At 38.1% G+C, this 24,056-nt stretch overlaps 1 protein-coding gene across 9 annotated transcripts in view; it reads right to left on the minus strand.

Moving 5' to 3' along the window:
* The window catches only part of TENM1 (teneurin transmembrane protein 1), a 908,570-nt gene that overhangs the window by 200,273 nt on the left and 684,241 nt on the right, over positions 1 to 24,056 (minus strand). For 5 of the 9 annotated variants that reach the window (XM_032196354.1, XM_032196346.1, XM_032196353.1 and 2 more), the window contains one exon: positions 21,868 to 22,128. The exons of the other annotated variants lie outside the window; for them this stretch is intronic. In XM_032196354.1, coding sequence (XP_032052245.1) covers positions 21,868 to 22,128 — 261 coding nt within the window. The remainder of the gene's footprint in view (positions 1 to 21,867; positions 22,129 to 24,056) is intronic. 9 annotated transcript variants of the gene reach the window in all.

A 24,056-nucleotide genomic window follows, 5' to 3' on the forward strand; every position in this document is an offset into this window, starting at 1 on the left:
CATGATGAATGCACTCTACTTGTGATGGAAACTGGAAACTTGTAAGGGAAAACAATTACGTGTCTGGTGAAAACAATTTTTTAAATGACAACTTAGTAAGAGAAAAATTTCTCATATTTTAAAGGCAGCTTCTCCATGAGTGCATAAGTTTTTCCTATTCACAAATACAGAGTAGTAGTATTTAAAGTTAGTTTCCAAGTATATACAGGAAGAATTTTCCACTTCTTAATTAAAGTAACACCAATATATGGACATTCACATACCTTATTCAACAGTTTTGAATCTAATGAGAAGTCTTTTCAATTATTAATTTAATCTCGTTGAACTACTTTAAAATATGTTAATTTGGTTTATAATCAAAATGCACAGCTCTTGGTGAAGACCATCAGACTGTCTCAAGTCCTGTATCTTCTTATCTACCCAGCTGGAAGCCAGGATGCCCTCCAAGTCAAGAAGTGCTCATTTTCCCCTGCAGGCGCTAGAAAGACAAGCATTTCTAACTCCAGTGGATCCTAACAGATTACAAATCTACCACTAAACCACTGGAATACTGTGTCTCTTGTACTTAAAAGGCATGGGAGAAAAATCCTCATGCAGAGGAAGAAGTTTTGCATGTATTTATAGATCTTTTTCTGTTAGTTTTACAAGGGCATTAACTAATAAAATTAATAGAAGTGGTGTAGATAGACTTGGTGGTGTGGGAATAGAAATGTTTTTGCAGAGTTACATTGTTTAGAAGGAGGGAATGTGGTACTGAGATATGCTTACAGTGATAAGAAAGCTTAGCAGGCGACCTTGTAAAATGCAGACAATCAGACTCCTTAGGACAATTAGGTGAAAATCACGGTGTCAAGTCAAGTCAGATAAGTGAAGAAACATTACCACTTCAAGCAGTAAAAATGTCAAAAGAAATTTGAAAGTTAACAGGCCGGCGACTGAAGGCCATGCATTGTTTGTGAAGCATCAGATAGATTGTGAACCTGGATTACCCACTCAGTGGGGAAACAGGGGAGGGTCCTGCCATCAAAAGGTATATAAACTGTGTTTTGGAACTAGTAGATGCGCTCTCTCCTGCTTGTGGGGCGCCCGCCATTGCAATCGCGAATAAATTACTACTTCACTGAGATCCTCGCCTGAGCCAAAGTTATTGGCTACGGAGTGTTTCTCACAGTGGTAGCCCCATCTGTTCTTCCCTGATATTATTAATGCATCATATCTAACCTTCAGGAAGACCTCAAAATTATCTGAAGCCCCCGGAGTTCTGTGAGAACTATATATTGAAAACCTCTTACAGGACACCTTTTAAAAATTATTTCAGCAGTCTGGAAAACATAGCAAAAATTATGAAATGAAAAGATTTAAGCACTACCGTGAAACTGTTAAGTCAGAAAGCTGCAAAGCAGGTTGGGTGGAAGGAAGCATTATAGCCAATGAATTTCAATTCCGAATTCTAGAGGAATATAAAGACGCCACAGTCCACTTTGGGCATGTGTTCAGGAACTGCATTACTGTTGAAGGAAAATATCACAAAACAAAGTTTAAAATCACAGACCAGCAAAACAGAGGTATGAAATAGGAGAACCTCTATTTTCTTAAATGAAGTGTGCAAGAGAGGAAGGAAAGAGCCTCCAGGTTGAAGGAAGGCCGAAGGCAGAAATACAAAGACTGTTTACTTCCTTCCTGAAACCTGGAGACTGGGGAGAAAACAAACCAATAAGAGAACAAATCCCCCCCAGATCTCTTTTCAAAGGTGGAGAGATGTCAGTGGGTCTCTGCTCTTCCCTCTGGAACCAAGGCTGCATGCCAAATAATGGTGGAACAGTTGTTGTGAATCCTAAGTCAGCCCCTTGGATATAGGCTAAAACATGCAGGAGGAGTATGCATTTGTTCATTAGGGTATTAGTTTGTAGCTTTTAGTAACCACACAACATAGTGAATGAAAGATTTTCAATTTCTAAGAGCATAACAACCAATAAAACTGAAGATCAAAGATGTTTTCGCAATTTGTCTGGTCACTAAGTGGTAGCACATGTTTATTTTCATTAATAATTCAAGCTAATGGAAGTATTAACTTTAAAGAAATTATTAGCAAAAATGGTGCTTTCTATAGGATGCACAGCCAGCAGTATAAAATATTAGTACCCTTGGGAATGATTACATTGATATTCATTAAATGCATATTTTCTGAGGGCATCACTATAGATAAAACAGGTTACTACATAGCGTTCTTTGCAACTTAAGTGTGACACTGCATGGTAAGATAACATTTAGCTGAGTCACAATTTCAGAACAGGAGCAGGGTAGAACGGGCTGCAGCTGAACTACAGGTAAGTTCAGATGTCTTGGAAATACAAATTAAAAGACAGACAGTTGTTTTCTTTCATTTGATATCACTCTCCTCCATACACCTATAGACATTTGATTACACCAAGAATAAACTGTTTGCTTGTTTTTTTTTTTCCCCCCAAAAAAATGATAAGATGGGTTCTACAGGATACTGTATTTCTCCAGCCATCAAACGCATATTGAAACAAATTAAGATAATGCAAAAGAAGGATTCATAATCCCAAAATTAGATCGTGTGTGCTATCCACACTCATTAAGAAGAGAGATCTCTTCGGTGCACTTTGGATAATGTCCAGTTCAGAAGGAAGGAAATGCCAGTCAGGATTTCATGTAATGCTCCAGCAGAGCAGCTGAGTTACTTGGTGTGCAATCAAAGTGACTGTTTGGTGAATGTTTTTAGGCTAGCAGAATATTTCAAGTAGCAGACACTAATGAAATACATTGTAATATGACCATTAGTTCACTGACTGTTATTTAAAATTGAAATTATGGTAAACAATAACCACTGTGAAGCTGAAAATAGACAAACAACAATCACATTACCTGTAAATTAAAAATGCCTCAGGCTGCATATCACGTCTTTTACTGAATCAAGATCTATATGTACACACACATTCTTAACACTGTCAATCAATTATTATGTACTGCATGCAGAAATTACATCAACCAATGGAAGAATTTACAAAGCAAGTCGAAACAAGCTTCTGAATGCAGTACTGCCCAACTGCTATGGCACAGTCTTAACTCCAGAACTAACAAAGCATATTCCTCCAAATCCAAACCAGACAAGGAGGACAAAACACCAACCAGCAAAACCTGCATCACTCCCAGAGGGAACATCCACCTGTAAATCCCACAAGGGGAGCCGCTGCCCAGCTGCTCCTACAAACACATCTGAGCAGCCGGGGAACGTGATCCACAAGCACATTTCCATTGCTGAAGCAAGCAGAATGGGAAAAGAAAGAAAAGTTTGCTAACTTTCCAGAGAAACACCATAGTGGCATGGTAATTGCACATATGTAACAGTAGGAATGACAACGCTGTCTTAGGAAACCCTAAAAAACGCACAAAAAAAGCTATCCTAAAGAAGTTTCAGTTTTATAACGGACAACTCTAAATATTTGCTGACAAAAAAAAAAATCAAACTTACAAAGTTTACATTAATATATTCTTTTAAATTTGATATACAGTGAAAATTTAAATCCATCCTCCTATAACAGGAAAAAAGAAATCCAGAAAATACTCCAGGGTCTTCCTTCATAACTTTCTTCACACTTCATTTAGAACATTAACTGACTGTCTTTGAAAAACGTTTTTAGCAGGACAAGCATAAAATCTTTGTACAAATCAAGGCTCTATTATTGTGTAGAGACAGATATCCATCTTTTGCCTACATGATGATCCCATGTAGTCACATTCCATGACTGGAAATGCCAAAACTCATGGGCTGATATATGTATGCATTCAGCATATGCCCAGGTGTGCACAAATGTCAGGGCACAAGTCCATCATTTTGATCCAATCACAAATGTCACTCAAATCAGGCCCATGTAACAGTGATTAAACCAGAAGTTTTGGGCCAAAAGGGTTGCAGAATAAATTACTTATTGAGGGTGGTATGGTGCAGACCACAAATTTAATGTTATGGAATGTACAATATCTTGGATTGTTTTTGAATGCTTTATTTCCAGTGAAAAATTTTAGGAAGCTGGTTTATTAGGCTCTTATTCTAACCTTCTTGAAACATTCTTTATTGCAATATGGCATTTGTTTTTGTTCCCCCCCCCGCCTTAAATTTCAGCCTTTCAGAATTAACCTCTCCCACCAGGTGTCTACCCCAGGGTGTTCAGGGAAGTGGGGAAGGTTATTCAGATTCACCCATCCATCCCTGAGAACGGTGTTATGGACAAAGTGTTTTACATATATTGCTGGATCCTTTTCCTCCACTATGTTCCAAGGCTCCTAAGCTGTTGTTAGAACAAGAGCTTTGCAAACTGTCATAGCATTAGCCTTTCTGTCAGTCTTGCATCCAAACCAAACACACAGAAGCCCTCAGAGGCCTCTGTGTGACCAGAAAGTGCTGGAACCACATTGTAGAGAGGCTGAGAATTCATCAGCCCAGGGCAACAGCGGTCAGACAGGGGTCTCTGTTCTCACTGCCGCATCTCCTTATCCAGCGGGGACAGTGCTGGGGAACGAGTCTGAGAGCCAGAGGTTTCCTCCTCCTACACTTCTAAAGACCTCAGCTAAACGGTACTTAAGCATGATGGAGAAGACAGGCAGCTGAGGCAGCTGATGTGAACTCCTGCAAAAGACAGAGGATGCAATGAAACCATCCGGACAGGGATGGATGGGAACCAAACCAGGGAAAGAAGATGGTTAGAAACAAGAAGCTTTGGTATTTTTTTATTTTTATGTAGACAAATGCAAAAGGAGAGAAAGTGGGAGAATATGAGAATTATTTAGCAGAAATAGTGAGATCAGGCCTCTTGATTACTGCTATGGTAAGAGGACTAGAATCTGAATGCAAAGCCCAGAAAGAATAAATTAATATTAAGTGGGAGAAAAAGCCTGGGGTAAAGCTCAGGCTTTGGAAGAAAGTGATTGGGACCAGACCAGGGAAAGAAGCTTCAAAGAAAGAGGAAAAAAACAATATATCGATTTCTTTTCCTCTCAGTGTTGGTTTCAAAGAGATGACAGCTTGCTGCTGCTATCAATAGTTCTTCAACTCAAGTAGTGTAAATCTTTACATTGAACCTACATGTTAGAAACTGCTTAAAAACCGATGCCACAAAATAATTTCTTATTTTTGCCTTTTTATAAGCATAACCAGCTGTAACAATTCAATATGAATTCTTAGTATTATATTGTACTAGTGTTTGAAATATTCTGAAAAAAAGTCAAGTGTTGAGCATTTCTAATTAGATGTTCAAATTTAGCAGTTTTTTTTTTTTTTTTTTTTTACTTTTATTTGCATGTATGTGAATTCACCATCCACAAAATGGAGGTAATACCCTCATCATTTCCCAGTATCATTACAAATAGAAATACATTAGCATTTGTGAAATACTTGAATACTACAGTGATAAGCACCACAGAATTGCCAACAGGAAATTAATATTGTTGTAAGAACAAGGTCTGAATAGTGGTAATAAATAAGGCAACTCTATATATTGAACAATGAAAATACACTAAAATATTGAATGGCTTGTCATCACATTGTCACAGCCTATTCTGTACACTCAATACATGAAGGATGCTGAGAGAGAGGGCAGGAACAGAAAAGAAAAGCAGTGCCTGAAACTTAATGCGTGTACATACACACCTTTAATTCTGACACTAGAAATTTGTTGACAAGTAGACTTGCTATTCATAGAATAATGATCAATATCATCACTGAAAGAGAGCATAAATACAGAAAGGCAGCACTGTTCACAGAAAAGGTAAACAACACCAAAAATGTACCTTTGGGCGGTGAGGCAATATTCAGTACTGCTGTAAAGATTAAGGTTTAACAAAGGTAATGACACATGGTAAAATTTTTCTTGCTTGAACCTCTTAATTTATACATGAACATTTCTTATAACTGATGAACACAGGAACACATGAGTTTCCTCTGTTCTAGATCCTCTTCTCTCTGCACGAACATCTCCACACAACTACAGAAGATCATTTCTCCAGCTTCTTCAGGAACATATTTTGTTTAATTTCATGGCATAATAAATTGCACAATAATGCACACTCCTGCTCATTCACCTATTCACTCCTCTGTGATCTTTGTCTATATGAAGAATAAAGATAATTAAGTATGGATTTCAGTATTTGCTTTAACAACGTGATGAAACAAGTTCTGCTCTCAAATAGGATTTATAGAGCAGGACTGAAACCTTCTCATTCATAAAATGTACGGATTACCTAGCATACAAGCAAAAACAATAATAGTCATGTATTTACACAGAATGAGTGCCTTCACCATGATCTATTAGTAGCACATTTAAGCTAAATCATAACAAGGCAACCACACTAAGGACGATGATGTTAGCAAAGTGCTTGGCCTCTGAAAGTAACTTCTACAAAACTGCAAGATCACCTTGGTTCCTATTTTGGCAGCTCACTCACTACATGCTCAATCACATAGGCATTCCTCAGGTAAAAACCCCAGGCCAAACAAATGTTTTCTCACAAGGAAAAAGGCAGAAATCAAATGAAAGTAAGGCTAGTTTCCAAACAAGTCTCCATTGGCTCTGCCACCAGCTCAGAGCTGGACGGAGCTGCTCAGCAGGCTGCTGCTTCCTGCTTGTGGCGTGCACTGCCCGTCTCTGATCGCTGCACTCCACAGACAAAACCACACTGACGTCTGACTCGAATTGTGGACCTCATTAAAAAAATTCTATGCCAAGGGTCATTGTTTCATATGATTTAATGTTGATAGGGCAGTCACGATGTATAGCGCTCCTGCGTTGGGTAACAAAATGTCCTTGGCGCATTCCTCTGCCACACTGGATGCAGCTATGACAAAAGAAAAGCCGCCTATGAGGGCAATGGATAATAAAAAGAAGGTATCCAGTTACATACTCCAAATGCTTGTGTAAACTCATTTAAAACACTGACCCGTTGCTGTAAAGTTAACGTACTGTTTAATACTCACATTTCAGTCCAGTCCCTCTAGCTCTCAATTAGCAGTGACAGCACCTGATTTACAACCTGTTTCACAGCAATTTATTTTTTTCTTCACTGCGATTAAACTAATCACATATCAGGTCACGGATAAGAAACATTACTGTTAGTTTCCTTCTAATGAAATACTCTGTAAGGCTTAGATGAGCAGAACTATTTCTTCACATTAGTTTTAGGTTCAAGGTTTTTTGTTATGGGGAGATTGGTGCCAAATTTCTGAAGTAAAGACAGAAAGGATAACAGAAAACGTTCACTGCCTGTATCAAGTGTTTGGCAAGAAACAGAGAAATGCCCAAGATATTTACAAAATCCCCAATTTGGATTTTTCCAAAGCTAGTATTGAGCAGAGCCTGGTTCTGATGAAGGAGGTGAAAAGTAATCACAGGTGAGACAAACCACATTGACAGACATGCTGGGGATCAGTCACTCAAAATGCAAAGTGGGTTAATTAGCAGTGTCCACTCTTAATCAAGAGCTCTGGGGACAGAAAAATTAAATCTGCCTGTATCCACCAGACTACAAACTCCAACTGAGCTAGAAGAGCCAGCATGCTTGAGGAGATGGAAAATTTTAATAGGAGACAGAGCCTGCCAGATATGAGAAAAGGAAACTGTGATTAGTACCTCATCAGGGGAGGGCAGTGATGCAGTAGGATAATGGCAAGAAAATTTTGATTTGGTCTTGGTACAATTCAATCAGATTTGTTTTTCTTTGATTTCTTCACTTACACCTGTAATAAACATTTGTCTACTTGGGATATCCCAAATACCTTGACTTGCATTCTGCCTGAACTCCCCTTCCCTTACACCTGACTACTGTGCAAGTACTTCTCTGCTGTTTTGGCATTATTATTTTACAAATGGATCCTACCAGCTCATTCCCAGATGTACAGTCTTCAGATTCAATAAGCTTTATGCGTAAACAACAAACTGAATGGCCTTTATCCTTCTTTGCTGATAGAAAATTAATTTCTTAGTGTTAATTTTTCGGTTAACACAATTTTTTCAGTTGCCAAATGTATAGGGCAGCAACTAGAACTATAGACAGTATCACACAAGTCAGAGATGGAAAGATCTATTAGGTAATTTTCTTTGACTACAAACTGATGAAGAACTACAATCAATGAATCACATGCCTGTCATGTCCTCTATCATATATACTCAATTGTGTTGGCTTGTTTTAAACAGCTGCAGCCACAAAACCTCCACCACCTCATTTATTGCTTCATAGTACTCTAAACAGACATGTTTGAAAAATGTAACAGTCAGTAAAAACAATAGCTTCACAGAGCATGAGGCAAAGCAAGAGCTGATGTGCCCATCCGATCTCATCACTTTCACCATCAGAACCAGTTTCACACAGCGACCCCCATGTTAGCCCTAATGATGCAAGGTTTAGCTTATGCATGTTTTGAAAAACATTCAGTCCCTAAGGGCTCCAAGTGTTCTGCTTGGCAAATTATCCCCATGCTGAATGACTAAATCACTCTAAAACTATATTTTATTTCTTATTTAAATATCTCAGCTTGCAGATTACAGTTACCAAGTACCACATTGCTGGTCTTTGCCTGCTGGCAAAGATACATTCTCCCATTTATTCCGTACCATACTCTATGTGCGCTTGACACCATTTGCCTCTTAGTGACCTTCAATATTCTCCTCCCTCTCAGTCCATGCCTGTTTCGGAGTTATCACTGCCCCTTCTTATGTGTCACTTGGCCATTCTCAACACGTTCAGTGCTGTTAAAGATGACTAACAAGTCCCGAAGACGTAATGATATTTTGCACTCCTTTGAGAAGCTCTTCACCTCAATACACACCTGGTGTTGAAATGCTCAGCACTGACTGCTCACAAGAGCCTTAGCAGCATCTGCTTTATTTCACAGACCCCAGACAAGACCAATGTACACAGGCAGCCCAAGGTAGCACTTGACTTGTTGGCTCCAGTTGTTTCATTTACTGCCCCTTAAGGTCCCTTTCAGCATTACAGCTTTTGAAATGAGATCCTATTTGATGTTTTATTTTTGGTTACTCTCCCCAGCACTGAATCCCATTCAGCTGGTTTCCCTTGGTCCACCATATGGGTGATCTTATCGTAAAAGGAAATCAGGTTAGTTAGGCAGGACCTACCCTTCACAAACCCATGCTGGCTGGGACCAATGACTGCTTTGTCTCCCAGGTGCGCCTCAATAAGTTCGAGAACCATCTTCTCCATGATTTTACCAGGCACTGACGTGAGACTGACAGGCCTGTAATTGCTAGGGTCTTCTTTCTGACCCTTCTTGAAAATCGGCACAACATTTGCCAGCTCCCAGTCTACCGGGACCTCTCCAAATTCCCAGGATGGTTGAAAAATAATTGAGAGAGGTTCCGCGATGACGTCTGCCAGCTCTTTCAGCACCCGGGGATGAATCCCATCCGGACCCATGGACTTGTAGGGATCCAGGTGGAGTAGCAAATCCCGCACACGTTCAGGGGCGGTTGGGAGTTTGTCATCCCCACCGTCCCGGTCCTCCAGCTCAGGGCACCCTGGGTCCCGAAGCCCATCATCGGCATTGAAGACAGAGGCAAAGAAGGCATTAAGCATCTCTGCTTTGCCTACGTCATTGTCTGTGAGGAGACCTTCCCTATCAAGGAGCGGCCCTATGTATTCTTTAGTTCTCCTTTTTCCATTCACATATCTAAAAAAACCCTTTTTATTTTCTCTCACAGACACAGCCAGCTTCAACTCTAGGTGTGCTTTGGCCACACGAATTTTCTCCCTACAAACACGAACAGCATCCCTGTATTCTTTCCATGACACCTGGCCCTCCTTCCAGTAGCGAAACACTCTCTGTTTCCGCCTAATCTCCATTAGAATGTTCCTGGTCAGCCACGCCGGCCTCCTGCCCCGCCTGCCTGACTTGTGATATTTAGGAATTGCCTGATCTTGTGCTTCTAGGAGGCATCGCTTAAAGAATGACCAGCACTGGTGGACATCGAGGCCTTCAAGAGCAGTTTCCCAGGGGACCTTGCTGACTAGTTCCCTGAGCAGCCTGAAGTCCACTTTCCCCATATCTAGGGATGAGGTTTTGGTGGCACTTTTCCTTCTGTCACCGTAAATTTTGAACTCAACCACTTCATGGTTGCTATGACCAAGGCGGCCACCAATCACCACATCTCCCACCAGACCCTCTCTGTTTTCTAGCAACAGGTCTAGGAGGGCACCTTTCCTAGTTGGCTCCGTTAGCACCTGCACCAAGAAGTTATCATCTAGGTGCTTCATGAACCTCCTGGACTTGCTCGTGTCAGCCGTGTGGCACTCCCAGTTAACGTCTGATTCAGTAATCATGATTCAGTACCTCATCAATTCCTACCAAGCCTGACAGAGAAACCTAACTCAAACCACAGGTTTCTGCAATGTGAAGGGATATAGTTTTTTTCTTCTTTCTTTCTACCAAACAGAAGATAATCGGTCTTTCTAATCTATTATAGAAGCTAGGAATGAAAAAATAATTCAACAAAGACTTACACAAAAACAAAATAAAACCAACACAAACAAAAAAGCAGTTGATTTGGACTATTTACTTATTGCTGCTCTTTATTTAAATTTTATTTAAATTTAATATTGCTTAAATTCTAATGTAATTGCATATACATGTTTTATTGTATTTATAGATGTTATTTTTTTTAAGCATTCAGCATAAAACAGTCTTCCTACTTCTTTTTCCAGATCTTTCTGATATAGCTTTTTTGATGGAATTAGCCACCAACCAATTTATAAGTTACCTACGAGAGAGCTCAAAAAATTCAGCTAGAGTTGACTGGTAAAGTACCAAAAATGCATTTTGATTCTGTATTATAAGGAAATTGGATATCACAAGAGTAAAATGGTGATGCCAGCCAGTAAGATATTTTGAGACAAAATGCAGAAGACTGTCTGCAGAGGAAAGATGTAAACAAAAATAAGTGACTGAAATAATGTGGATCACTTCAGACATGGATGAGAGGTACTAGGGATCAGAAATGAATTATTATGCTCTAAAATGATCCAATAAAAATTGAACTGTAGTGTAGTAATCAGAAAATGTATTGGAAAAAGATAGGTTATAAAAAGAAGAAGGAGCTTTCAAGTACTGCAGGTTATTAGGTACTATATCGAAATCTGTATCCAGGCGATTATAGTCCTAGCAAAATATGCATGCAACCAAACACAGCTGAATTTGCTGCTCAGGAGGAAGTGAACTATAAAAATCATAAAGCTAGAATGGAGACATAATCACAGGCTAGAAGAAAAATGATCAATGCAATCATCAATAGGACTGTCGGGATAACCATTGAGCTGACTGAACATGCAGCCACACAGGCTTGAGGAAGAAGGACTCAATTATATTTTTCCCCACAGGCAAAGACAAAAAGATAGTTGTAGCCATTCTACCTTGGCCATGGTATATGTACAACAGGAAGTGTAACACTATTTTGGAAAATATAAAGATAAACCACAACAAAATATTTCAAACCCATTTACAAATGTGACTTCATTCCAGCTTCAAAACAAGTGGCATACTTACTAAATCGTTGTAAACAAGCCCAAAGCAACATTCAGTGATGCTCATTATGATGACTGGATTCAAAAGCCAAAAGAAAATTAACAATTCATCAATAATATTCAGCTGTTTCAAAATATAGCCCTAAAATGAAACTACATCGGCTGCATGAAACTAGAATCATACTCTGCAGTATTATTGGACAACCAACACTAAAAGTATTTTCAGTGAAAGAAAAACAGAGAAAAAGCCCGGTGGCTGGAGTCACAGAAATTCACAATCATTGATATTCATGTGTTCAAATCTGTATAATGTACTTATCATTTGGGGATAGGAGGACATTTAACAGATACAAACATTTCTCTCTTTTAACTTGGCTTTTGCTAAAATAGTGATATTTTCTCTTATTTTAGATCTAGTACACCATGCTCTCTTGATTACTTTTCTAATGGTGCCAAAGGAGATATAACCGTAGGGCATATAAAACTGAAGACAAACCACACTAAACACTATATACAGCTTAGGAACAGCCTGAACTTTTGTCCCTTGGGTTTCTTACATTCTTTTGGTAGCTTTTATAAAGGTTTCCAGTGGATAAAGCTGAGCAACTCTGACCTGATGTCCTAATGACCTAAGCCATCCTCGCTTGCAGACATCTCCTCCAGCATACAGGTCTTTTAGCAGACTTGGTATTGCAGTACATGAGAACCTCAGGATCACTAACTTCCCCCCAGCTCCTTTTCTGGAAACCACCCAAGGTGAAGGAACACAGCTACTTTAAAACATTTGGCTTCTGCTGCCAAAGGGCTGCTCTCACTACATCTCCTGTTTAATAGTTATTCAACAATCAGATGCAGACGTGCTGCTCAATTCGTTGTCAGCGCTGGGAAGCACTATGTAAAATCTCCATTGCAAATCATTTGGAGTAGAAACTTAAGATAAAGAAACAACACTGGCAACATAATTAGTCATCAGAATATGTGAATGTAATTAAAATATTACTCAAAAACATCTGTTAGGGAGAGGAAGCAGCCTGCAGGAGTTATTTAGTGCTCCTAGACCTATGTTCTAGAAGAGCTAATTATTCACTTTCTCTTATGCTCATATTACAAAATAAAAAATGGGGGAATAGAGCTAGGTACACTTGAAGAAAACAAAATTAGTATCTACCATACTACATTTCATTTCATATGAGCTGCATACAAAAGCAAGCTGAAACAAGCAGTATTCAAATCTGCATTATTCTGTATAAACTAACTGTAATTTCACATACAACTTCCCATTCTTATCTTATTCTCTACTGCAGAAAGACAAAATAGTCTAATACATTTGTTTTATCTTTCATTTTTAGAAGACTGTAGAGGTTACAACCACAGAAAGCATCCACTTTTTCCATTTTCTATGTTTCTTCTAGATGGTCTGACCAAAGCTATTTGCTGCTATTAATAATTCCCATTTGTAAGATGAGATATGCTAATATTTTTGATTTTGAATAATACAGATTTATGCTGATCTGCATCATACTTACCAACAGGAGATGAAATACTAGCAAATCTGAAAATTGAAGATAAGAGTTTCCCATGTAATTTAATACACAATGAATTAAATCAGAAAAATAGTAATAATAAAAAAAAAGTTGAATAGGAAGAACAAGCAATCTTTGTCATCTATGGTAGGACAAAATAATAAATTCTTAGAATTTCTCCTATTATCAAGAAAAAAAATTCTATTTAGATTAAACCTTGCTAAACTCTAAAAAGATAATTTGTCAGTATTCCACTTCTACCAATGCTGTACTCATTTGCTAGATCCCCTACTTTTATCTGATGGTATTACAATGTGAAATTGCTGAAAAGAATCTTGCTGGGGGAAATAGAAGCTCTAGATATCTCCGTATCCTGTTGGTTGAGGGTGTAAAGACACACAAGTAAATTCATCTTGTATATCTAGTAGCCTTAACTATAATCTCCTCTGATCAGAGTTCCCAAGTTTTCTTGTTAGCCTTGTTTTGAACTAATGCAACTTGCAGCTTTCAGCACAACATCCTAAACCTTGATGAAAACCAGGTTCCAACCGTAAGGAACACTTGCATGTTAAGACATATAAGCAAGAATTACTTGTATTTCCAAATAAGTACACAAAAGTGAAAGTGCCAGCATTAAACTGTAATAAATATTTTACTACAAATGAAATACAGATAAAATGACTGCAGGTTGTTTCTGCAAAGCAGCCTTCTGATCTTCAAATACATTTTAAACTTTAACCAAAAAAGATGAGAAATAAAACATTATAAATTTATTAATAAAACAACATGAATAAACCACTGGGACAGACGTGTCTATTGTGTAGAATGGAACTATTCCCAGCCCAGAGCTGTCCTCATGTACAATTCATGAGATGTTCCAAACCAGAAGTATTTGGTATTTGTTCTCACTCAGGGTGCCTAAAGGAGGGGTCAAATCCTCACACTTCTGCACTGCAGCTCTCCGACAGCAGGCAGAGGCAGGATGCCTCTCCCACCTTCCAGCTTCCCGTGGTGGCAGTCTAGATAACTGGGTTCCCAAAGAGCAACATCATTCTGCACTGTAATATATTTGTGGAAATACTTCCCCTGCACTCTCATTTCCATCTGAGAAAGTCAAAAAGATTTAAAAGAAACAAGGAGCAAGTTGTATAATAATAAGTTGTATTGCTACAGGCTCCTTAAGCCACATTCACTGTCCCTTCTGCGTAACACAGGAGGAAAGCCAAGTTTTTTTTTTGTCGTTTTTTTTTTGTTTTTTAACTCTACAGCCAAGTTATTCATCTCTGAGATAAAAATTAGACCTGACTGCTCTCCTCAAGCTTCCCTCCCTCCCTGGTTTGAGCTACCAATGAAGGAAAACAAAACTGCAGGGATAAAAAGATTACACGATATTGTGCAAATGCACAGCTACATTTTGCTATGCTGTGAGCAAAGGTCATCTGGATTACAGAATATCAAAAATACATCTGCAACGTTCTATATATAGTTTCATTATCTTTAATGTAAAATCATTATCTTTAATGCAAAATACTAAATACTGTTTGATATTTGTCTTTAAATTAGTTCATTTCGCTTACAAGACAAATACAATAAAGGGAATGTTTTAACAACACTGTGTCCTGATTTTAAAATACCATATGTGTAAAGATTAAAACAACAGATAGGCAGATGTAATACCCATGTCAGTCAGCGAAAGCAATGAAGACAGTCATTTTAAAAGGCAGAATTTTCCCCACAACACTGACAAACAACAACTCATCATTAGCTAAGTCTCAATACACAAGCAATTTCATAACGGGCTTAAACACCAGGGGCACAAACTCAAGAATTCCATGACAGTGCTTACAGAAGCACCTCACATTATACAAAACAATTCAGATGACTTACACACTTCCTCTGAGACAGGAACATTTCCAGAGAAGCCACTCTGAGGTCAACAAAAGCATCTTACACTCTTAACAAGTCCAGCAAAGGAGTTGCAATGTCGGAGTATATTGACTCCAAAACTGCAAAAAGCCTTGCTGTGCTACTGCAGAGATTCATGCACTGCCTTTGACACTGAGGAGGCTTCTTTGAAAGACTAGTAGAAGCAAGCAGTATAAATACTATTTAAACGCTAAGAGAGAAAAAACACAACAGAAGCAAAAGAAATCTTTCATTAGGGGAGGATCACTGACCTGTTTCTGTCAAACATCCAAAAGCATCATATATCAAATACATCACAAGCTACAGCAAACTCTGAAAATGCAAGGAATTTCACAATGGGGCTTTGTATTTTGTGCAAGTTTTGTGGTTGCACAAATCCATTAGGTGTCTAAAATGATCCAACAGTCATCTACAGCCATGATTTTACAGGCAATCCTTGCCACAATAGAAAGTCAAAGTAAAGCACACTAGGAGTGGAGAGGAAAATATTAAATGACACACACACAATGGGATTAAGACTGATGTTTACCTTTATATTTTCAAGGCTACATGCACGTATTTGACCTGACTCTTCTACCTGCAAATTAGTAACTCCATTTCCTAATTGCACCATTGTAAATAGAGAGTGACAGGACAGTAGCTAATAGAAATACTTCAGCCTTTGTTATTACAAGCAAAATTCCTGCACAGAGAATCACATGCTCTTCTCAGAACAGGCATTGTTATTATAATGTAGCTCTTGGTAGTAATTTCCCGGAGAAATGAGAAGGTGAGCGATCAGCCTAATGACTGGCTTGTTTACAAAATACCAATAAATAATGGCAACATTAATCCCTATGCTCTCCATTTCTTGCATTAAAGTACAGGACTTTTATGAAGAGCTAAATTCAGGTTTAATTTAAACAGGTGTGAATTCACAGTAGGTCTATTGACACACACTATAAATTAAATCAGAACCTTGTCCTTAGTTAAATCCTCCCCATGTCTGAGTAACTACAGTTATCACAGAGCTGCTCTTCTCACACTGCAGCAGCAATTCCAGTATTTCTTTTACTAATTGAGCATCCTTATCCCTTTAACAGACACAGGTATGATACTGAGCATGAAGTGCAAAGAGCTGAGGTGACTTGCCCAAAAGTCAGGCGTCTACCCAGCCATCAAAGTGAAAGACCCACAAAGATTTAGGCAGAGACAAAAGCTCTATTAAATGGGCCACTGCTCCCAAGGTAAAAAACAAATACTTGGGTGACTTACACAATATTAATCTTACATGTTTCTATGTCATTAAACTCAGCTTTGATCTGTAGCCTTGCATGGATTTGTAAAGGAAAGTGCGTGTTAATCCGGCTAGAATAGAGGAAATGAATTCTGATCTCATCAGAATTGATCTGTATTGACACCAGTGAAGCTGTGCACGATTTAAGGTGGCATATTTCAAATCAAAACTTAGTCCCAGGACTGAGAATTAGGGACCATCTTACACTTACTGATTCACTGGGTGAACATGGGCAAATACCTCATCGTCAGAGTTCCTCATTTCCCTTCCACTTATACATGGCTAATCTTATTTTGTCTTTGCAGTTTAAAATTATTTAAACAGTTTAAAATTATTGATATTATTAAAGTTTATCACACCAACTAGAATCTGATCCTGGACACTGATGCTGAGAAAGAGCCTTCCCCATAATTTCTGTGGGAAAAAGGAAACACTTTTTTTTTCTTGCTTTGTTTTTAAAAAGACAAGTTTGTTATTAAAAAAATAATAATCCCCTGGCCTCAAGCACTCTAAAGCTATATCCCATGATCAATCTAGTCGTATTTCAGCATGTAGTAACACCTTAATTTCTAGCCTGTAAATCTGAAAGATGCTATTGTCAAGTATAGCCAAAGTCAAGGTGTCATAAAATAATGCAGCCACAGGAACTGAACACTCGAAGTCAGAGGGTGCATTTCATGCTACATGAGAAACCAGCACCCTGCTGCTGGTTCTCTCTACTTGAGAGAGAAAGTCTATCTACTTGCATAAACACATTAAGTCTGTTTCAGGAGTAAGCAACACCAACCACGTTATAGCAATCTGACAGCCTGACATATGTTAAAAATTGTGGTGTTGGAGAAATGGCTTGAGTTTCTTACTAGAGTTCAACTGACATGTGGTAAAAAACAAAAACAAAAAAACACCCTGCTTTACATCTGCACAGACATCCTGTAAAGCAAAACCCAAGAACTGCATAACCAATTCAGTGGGGAAGAGGATAGAAAATGGACTTGAGTCTTCTTGTCAGCTCACAAGCTAGAGAAGGATGCAGTTCCGTGTCATACCATGTAGTTTCAGCTGTATGTTCCAAGACCAGCCTTTTTGTAGATCAGGGTTGTGTCCTCACCTGGACCATACCTTGTACACCAAAAAAAGGAAATAAAAAAAGAAAAAAAAGAAATATGCCAGCTCAGTATTCTGGCAGACTAAACCACTGAACTGAATGTTCTGGTATTCTGCAATGACAGATACCTTTGTTTCATTGAATTGAGGGTAAATGCACTCTTCTTCAGTGGAAGAAAATAACTGTTTTTAATATTGTTATTTTGAAGCATTTCTGTCCAAAATTTACATTCACGTACCATAGAGTAGCACTTTTCTGGTTAAAATATAAATATTTATACTATACCAGAGATAAGCAATGATCCCCATGAAATTGGTCATTCATTACTTACCATTAATATATGTTTTGCTTAGCCTCAGGCAAAGCCTCAGGCAGTTTGTGCACTAATAGGCTATTATTAGTTGCCATTAACGTTGACAACACTAATTTAAATGGGAATGTTGGTTTTTCACACAATCTGTTCAATGCTTTCAGAACAACCAGAATATGTTTAAACAGTGATAATGACAAAAGTCAGTATGTCTATGAAGGAAAATAATCCTCAAATAAATTCTCTTATTTGAGTAGTCAGAAAACATGATAAAGCACACTGACTATGATCAAAGTACATTCAAGAGAAAAGTGACAACCTCTATTTGCTACTTGGAGTAAGAAGGCACTATGAACTATATAGGCCAAAGACTAAAAACCAGAATTGTTTGACCCAGTACCTGAAATCTCCTAATGGCACTAGCTATTGGTATAGTATGCTTAAATTTTTCCACTAGATTTGGGTACAAGTTTAGCACATATAACATTTTTAAGTAACCTGGTCATTGTTCATCTTTCTACGTTAGAAATATATATTCTCAGAGTAATAGGCAACACATGGAGGAGGCACATACCTTGATTACTGACACATGGGGCTTGAAAAAGATTTAAAATAAATGCATCAGGTCATTTTTATAGCTATAGGGATAAAGTTCCTAGTTACACCCACTCAAACCACTGGTCTCACAAAGACCAAGGATTTGAAGTAAGGGTTGTGCTTTGCCTGTTCACCTGTTCTTTAGAACACAATTGTTCTGCAGAACTAGAAGTATGTCCATCCAGAATGGTGTAAGTACAGACTTACTGAATTCTGCACATCTGGAATAAAAAAAAAAAAACAAAAAACCTGTCTTTGATGACCTCAGGTAAAAAAAAAAAAAAGAAAAAAGACAATCTCAAGGCAGTGCAGATCAGTTTTTGTCTTGTCTGGAATTTCTATTTATTCAATCTTCCAATTATGTCTGCACAGTAGTAACAGCACTATAGAACAGATCTATGCAAATAACCATTCAATTATCTTATTCTATATATTCTACTACTTTCAGCTCTCAAACCACACAAGAATTTTGGTTAGTCCATGCTACCTCCTTATATCCTGATCAGCTTAGTCCTTTTAAGTTAGTCCACCTTGTCCCTTTTAAGTGAGTATGATCTTCGTTCTAAACAGTACTACAGGTACAAATATATCTTGTGTTGGGTAACATCTGCTAGAGCTTTGAATGAGTAAGAAAAACTCAAGGAATATCTTAACAGAATAAAATTTGAGGAAGTATATTTGTGGATCAATGTAAAGCAAAAAAAAATCCCAAGAACCGGTTTACCAGAGTCTACACATTTGGCTGCCCTAACATCATCACAGAGAAGCTATTCTGCATTTGTACCAGACGTGCTCACAGAGCAAAAAAAATAACACAGCAAAAATCAACAGACCTTTTCAAAATATAGACAGTAGTAGCAATTAGTTTTCTCAAACAATGCAACAACTGTATCTTCCTCATTAATTTTATTTCCATTTCAAATTAACTGTCTTCACATGCCATTTGGATAACCCTTCTAAAGCCAGAATTTCTGAACATCTACTTTTACAGCAATGGCACAGTATCATGGAAACCAGCATTTTGTGAGTTTCCAGCAACTGCTCTAATGTGCTCAACCATTTTCACACCACAGAAGTTGCTGGTTGGCATAAAGAAAGTCTACTTTCATGGCAGTAGCTGACATGGATAAATGTAGCACTTGTGGCTTTCTGCTAAAGCACTTTGCGCAAATGACTGCATAAAAAGGGAAAGCTTTGTCATTTATTACTTCATTTAAGTAGAGATTTAAGCATGTCTGTGCTCAAGGAATTCTTTGTTACTGAGTGCCAACCCAGACGGAAAACACTGCTCTCTGGATCAGAATTTTTGACTGTGAACTTACCTGTGAAGGTCTACACAATATAAATGAATATAGCTTGAAACACTGTCTTCAAATTTAACCACATTAACTTTTAAGACTATAAATATAATTACTCAACTCCATAAGAAGCACTGATGCCCACTCCGTTTTTATCCTGCCCCAAGACAACTAGGATTTCAAATAAGCTTGTGGTCACAGCTCTCTCTTCCAACTTAATTTTGCATTCACTTTTCTCTCCCAACTGCTTAGTTAAAAATTATATTCAAATACCTAACCCACAGAATCATTTTAATTAAAAACTTGTTATAAAGCTTACAAAGAACCAAATAGTAAATCTACATGCAGAAACACTACTCTGTTCCATTCTAGGCCATGTAAGAAATGAGTTTAAAGTGATTAAATTCATTCTGTAAGAAAAGCATTTAGAAGAAACCACTCCATTCTTTGCTGATGAAACCTAATGCTTATGTCTCCATCTTAACAACCCTTAACCCACGGATCCTGCAATGCAGGATGAGGAAGGTAACAAAAGCATTTCCTTTACTACCTACAATAATTTTAATCTACAGCAAGATTGACATACTTAGTGCAACTTGTATGGCTAGCAAAACATCATGAATACCCAGCTGCACCATTGCATTCAATGAAATACATAACTTGTATTACATACATAACTTAGTTGTATGCTTAATCCTGATTCATTATGTCAAATTCCCATCCACTTGAAAAATAAATGACCACGTGCATTTCTTAGTCTGAAGAGTAAAAGCATGCACATTCCTTTCTAAGATAACATCCCCTTTAACCATTTCCATAGTCCAACTGATTTTAGACAGGCCAGATTCAATTCCTTCAACTGTCATCTAAAAATGAAATGCCTTAGGAAAACATAAAATAAAACAAACAAACCCCCCTACACAACAAGACTTTACAGAGGATGACTCCTACACAGAATTTTGCAGAAGTAGGATGCTACAAGAAGGCAGGCATCTTCTGATCTTCATGCAAATGGGGGATGCCATCTGAAGATTAACTGGTTCTTGCAACATGATACAGTGTGATAACACAGAAAACTTAATCCTCAAATGAGTATTTCATTGAAATTATATATATATAATATAAATTATATATATTAAATATATTTCCAGGTTCATATTTAACAAGTGTAAACCCCATATTTTAACTACAGAATGGACATTCTGCAGAATGGACATTCAAGATTAAACTCTTTGATGTTATTACTATAGATTCACGATAATATATCACTGTCAACATTGAAGTGCTATCTGCCACTTTCACTGTTTCCCTGATCTCTTAACCAGTAAAAAACCAAGACACAAACCAAACCACACTTATCTAACTACATTTAACTATTAACATTGTTAACCACTTAGTTAATTACATTAACTACACAGAACCATAGAATATCCTGAGTTGGAAGGGACCCACAAGGATCCTTATGTCCAGTTCCTTATCATCAAGTCCAACTCTGACATGTAGCTGTTAAACAGAAATTGAGAGATGAGCTAAGCTTGTTGATACCAAGACGATAAAATTGTTTACATATTCTTACTATTACACTTAAGGACACATTGAGAGCAGATTTTCATTGATTATGATGCATTGAGATAAATAATTTGACTCTTTTCCCTTTGTTACTCAATTTAATACACATTTTGCCCTTCTAAAATATAAGGCAAACAAATAAACAAAAAAAATCCCAAAAGAGAATGAATACTTGAAACAAACAAAAAACAAAAAGTACTGCTGACCCAGGAATCCCCCCTCCATATCCAGAGGAACATAGAACAGAGATTTGACAGAGATATGCTCAGCCAGCCGTCTTTATTAAGGCATCTAAGGGCTTAGCCTAACTCTGGAGACTTCAAGCTACAACCAGAAGCCAGCACATGCAGGATGGATTGCACACAAAACGTGTGACTTAAGCATACTCACAAAGATTTAATTTAGAACCTAATGCATAGGCCACTAAAATTAAGTGATAATCTCCCTGTTGCATAAAAACAGAGAATATAGGAAAGTAATTGCTCTTTAGAATAATGTATTTTAACAGAAATTTGGTCTCATTTTTTGTCGTATTTTCCATCTACACTATAAACACAATCCAAATACTAAACAGTCTTTTCAACTTTCATATAATATATAAACCTAAGGAGGAAAGAGAGAAAAAAAAGAAAAGAAATGAAAAGAAAGGAGAATAAGAAAGTCTCAATGAATTACTACTTCTAATCAGTACATTCAATGCATTTCTTTATTACCATTCTCCCCATCAGACTTCCTTTCGTGGTCAGTGTCAGTCAGGGACAATGCTGAGTTTGCCCGGCTTGACAAACAGGAGCTGTGCTCTGATTTCACCCCCCTCATCCACATCCTCAGGGCGTGATCTGGTGATGCTCCACCTTCGGTTTCAGTATCCACATCTGAACCCACCTCTAGTGGGTAGCTGTGCTCAGATACACCATGTAAATCTGTTTGGTAGCCAGAGCACAGAATATGGGGAGTCTCACAGAATTCCATGTCTGGAAAAAAAACAAAAACAAAACACAACACAGAAGTGTTTAGGAAAAAAAAAAGTGAAAAACAATGTACATTTGGTGTTCTTTAGGAGAATTTGTTTTGAGAATTAATATTGTTAACACTATTAGAACCCTTTTTTGGTCAATGACTCACTCTGCTATCTAATCTACGATAACATAATTCTTTAAGAGTGCCATTCTAAAGTATATAATACTGTACTGCAATTGTGTCTTTGTCAGATAGAAATATGTAATTCAAATGTGTACACACCGATAGCAACATATCAATTTACAACTGAAGTGAGTTAATATCAAAACCTTAAAAATACAGATATTTTTGTTTTTTGTCAGAAAGGTAACAGTTTTAAAATTAATCTCACAAATCAGAAAGCTATCTAACAGGATTTTATGATAAGAAAAGCACAGATAATTTACAAATATAGAATTTACAAAATAATGACAGAAATATTTGGTTAATCACAGAAAGCAAAGAAAGGCTACTTACCATTGACTTGCTCTTTGAGAGTGCTGCCCTTGCATATTCACACCAGTGGGTTTTGGTTCTCCAGTGCTGGTGAACTACAGGAACTTCCTAGAAGAGCAGTGACTACTAGGACTGTACAAGTGCTATCTCATAACACCAAGTGATCAGAGATTTGGGAGAGTTGTACAGTGCTCAATACTTCTGTTATTCTTATTAAACACCACAACTGTAGGGCAATCCAAGGACAAACAGAAGGTGGACAGGAACCATGTGAATATGCAGAGGAAACATTCTCGAAGAACTACAGGTAAGTAAGACGCATTAGCAAATTATAACTTTCCTTTGAGGTGGCCTCTGCATATTCTCACTTGTGAGAATCCAATTACCAATGCAACTCCCAGGGAGTCAGACAAGGAGTTCTAATTAAATAAGGATTACAGAACTGCACTCCCTAATTGAACATCAGACCTGGGATGCCATCTTGAGAGACTAAATACAATATCAGACACATATACAGTATTCTTTCAATTTCTAGAGAAGAAACATCAGAGACAAGGGTCATTGAGAGAGACTGAGGACAAATATTTGCTTCTACTGTCATCCTAACTAAAGCCTCAATTTGCCAAACTAATCCACTTACCAGACAGTGAAAGGATCGGTTATTATTTTAAGCTTACTCTCAGAAATAACTAAAAGCCCTGGTATTTTCTTGAAGGCATTGACCAAAACCTACAAACCAAATGCTACGATATAACAGACTGAAGTGGCTCAGTTTTCAAATCATCTACCTCTGTAAACCAAATCTCTTTGCCATATAAATGTTCCTGAAGTTCTCTGTTGTGGCAAGAGCCTACATGGGCTTTGAGCTTGGGCAATTGCAATGTGTTTCCTAGAGAGCAGGGAAAGGGCGGACAGCAAATAGAAAGAAGTGGCCATGGCCTCACTTTCCTGTGCAAGAGCCCCGGAAGGTCATCCCGGCTCCCTGGTGTTGCTACTGCAGGGACCAGCCCATTGCAGCAGCACTGACCATCACTGCTCCTGCTCCTCTCACACGCCAGGGCAGCCATGGCACCCTCCACGGTACCCTCATCTCTTCTCCAGGCTCACAGGAGGAGGACTTGATCTCAGATCTCCACTTGGGAAGCTGCAAAATCGTTCACTAGCTCTGTCTCCAAGTCTTTCAAATGCCTTGAGGTGGGCTCTGAGGTTTGATGGAGATGGCTAGGAGAAAGCAGGTGAGATGTTGGGAGGTGGCTGCATAGTTTCTGCACTAGAGGGAACAGCTGGCACTTGAGCAAGTATCTCTTGATCTATGGCTCCAATGCCATCCTCCTTCATGCTGCCTGGGACCTGTCAAAACTGCCCCTGGGCTGCCTGGCAGAAGGAAGGAAGAAGAGTGTTTCAATGCAGAACTTGGGGATGCAAATGCAAACTGTGCAGTTGGGAT

This window comes from Aythya fuligula, chromosome 13 (assembly GCF_009819795.1).
Source record: "Aythya fuligula isolate bAytFul2 chromosome 13, bAytFul2.pri, whole genome shotgun sequence".
Classification (NCBI taxonomy): Eukaryota; Metazoa; Chordata; class Aves; order Anseriformes; family Anatidae; genus Aythya; species Aythya fuligula.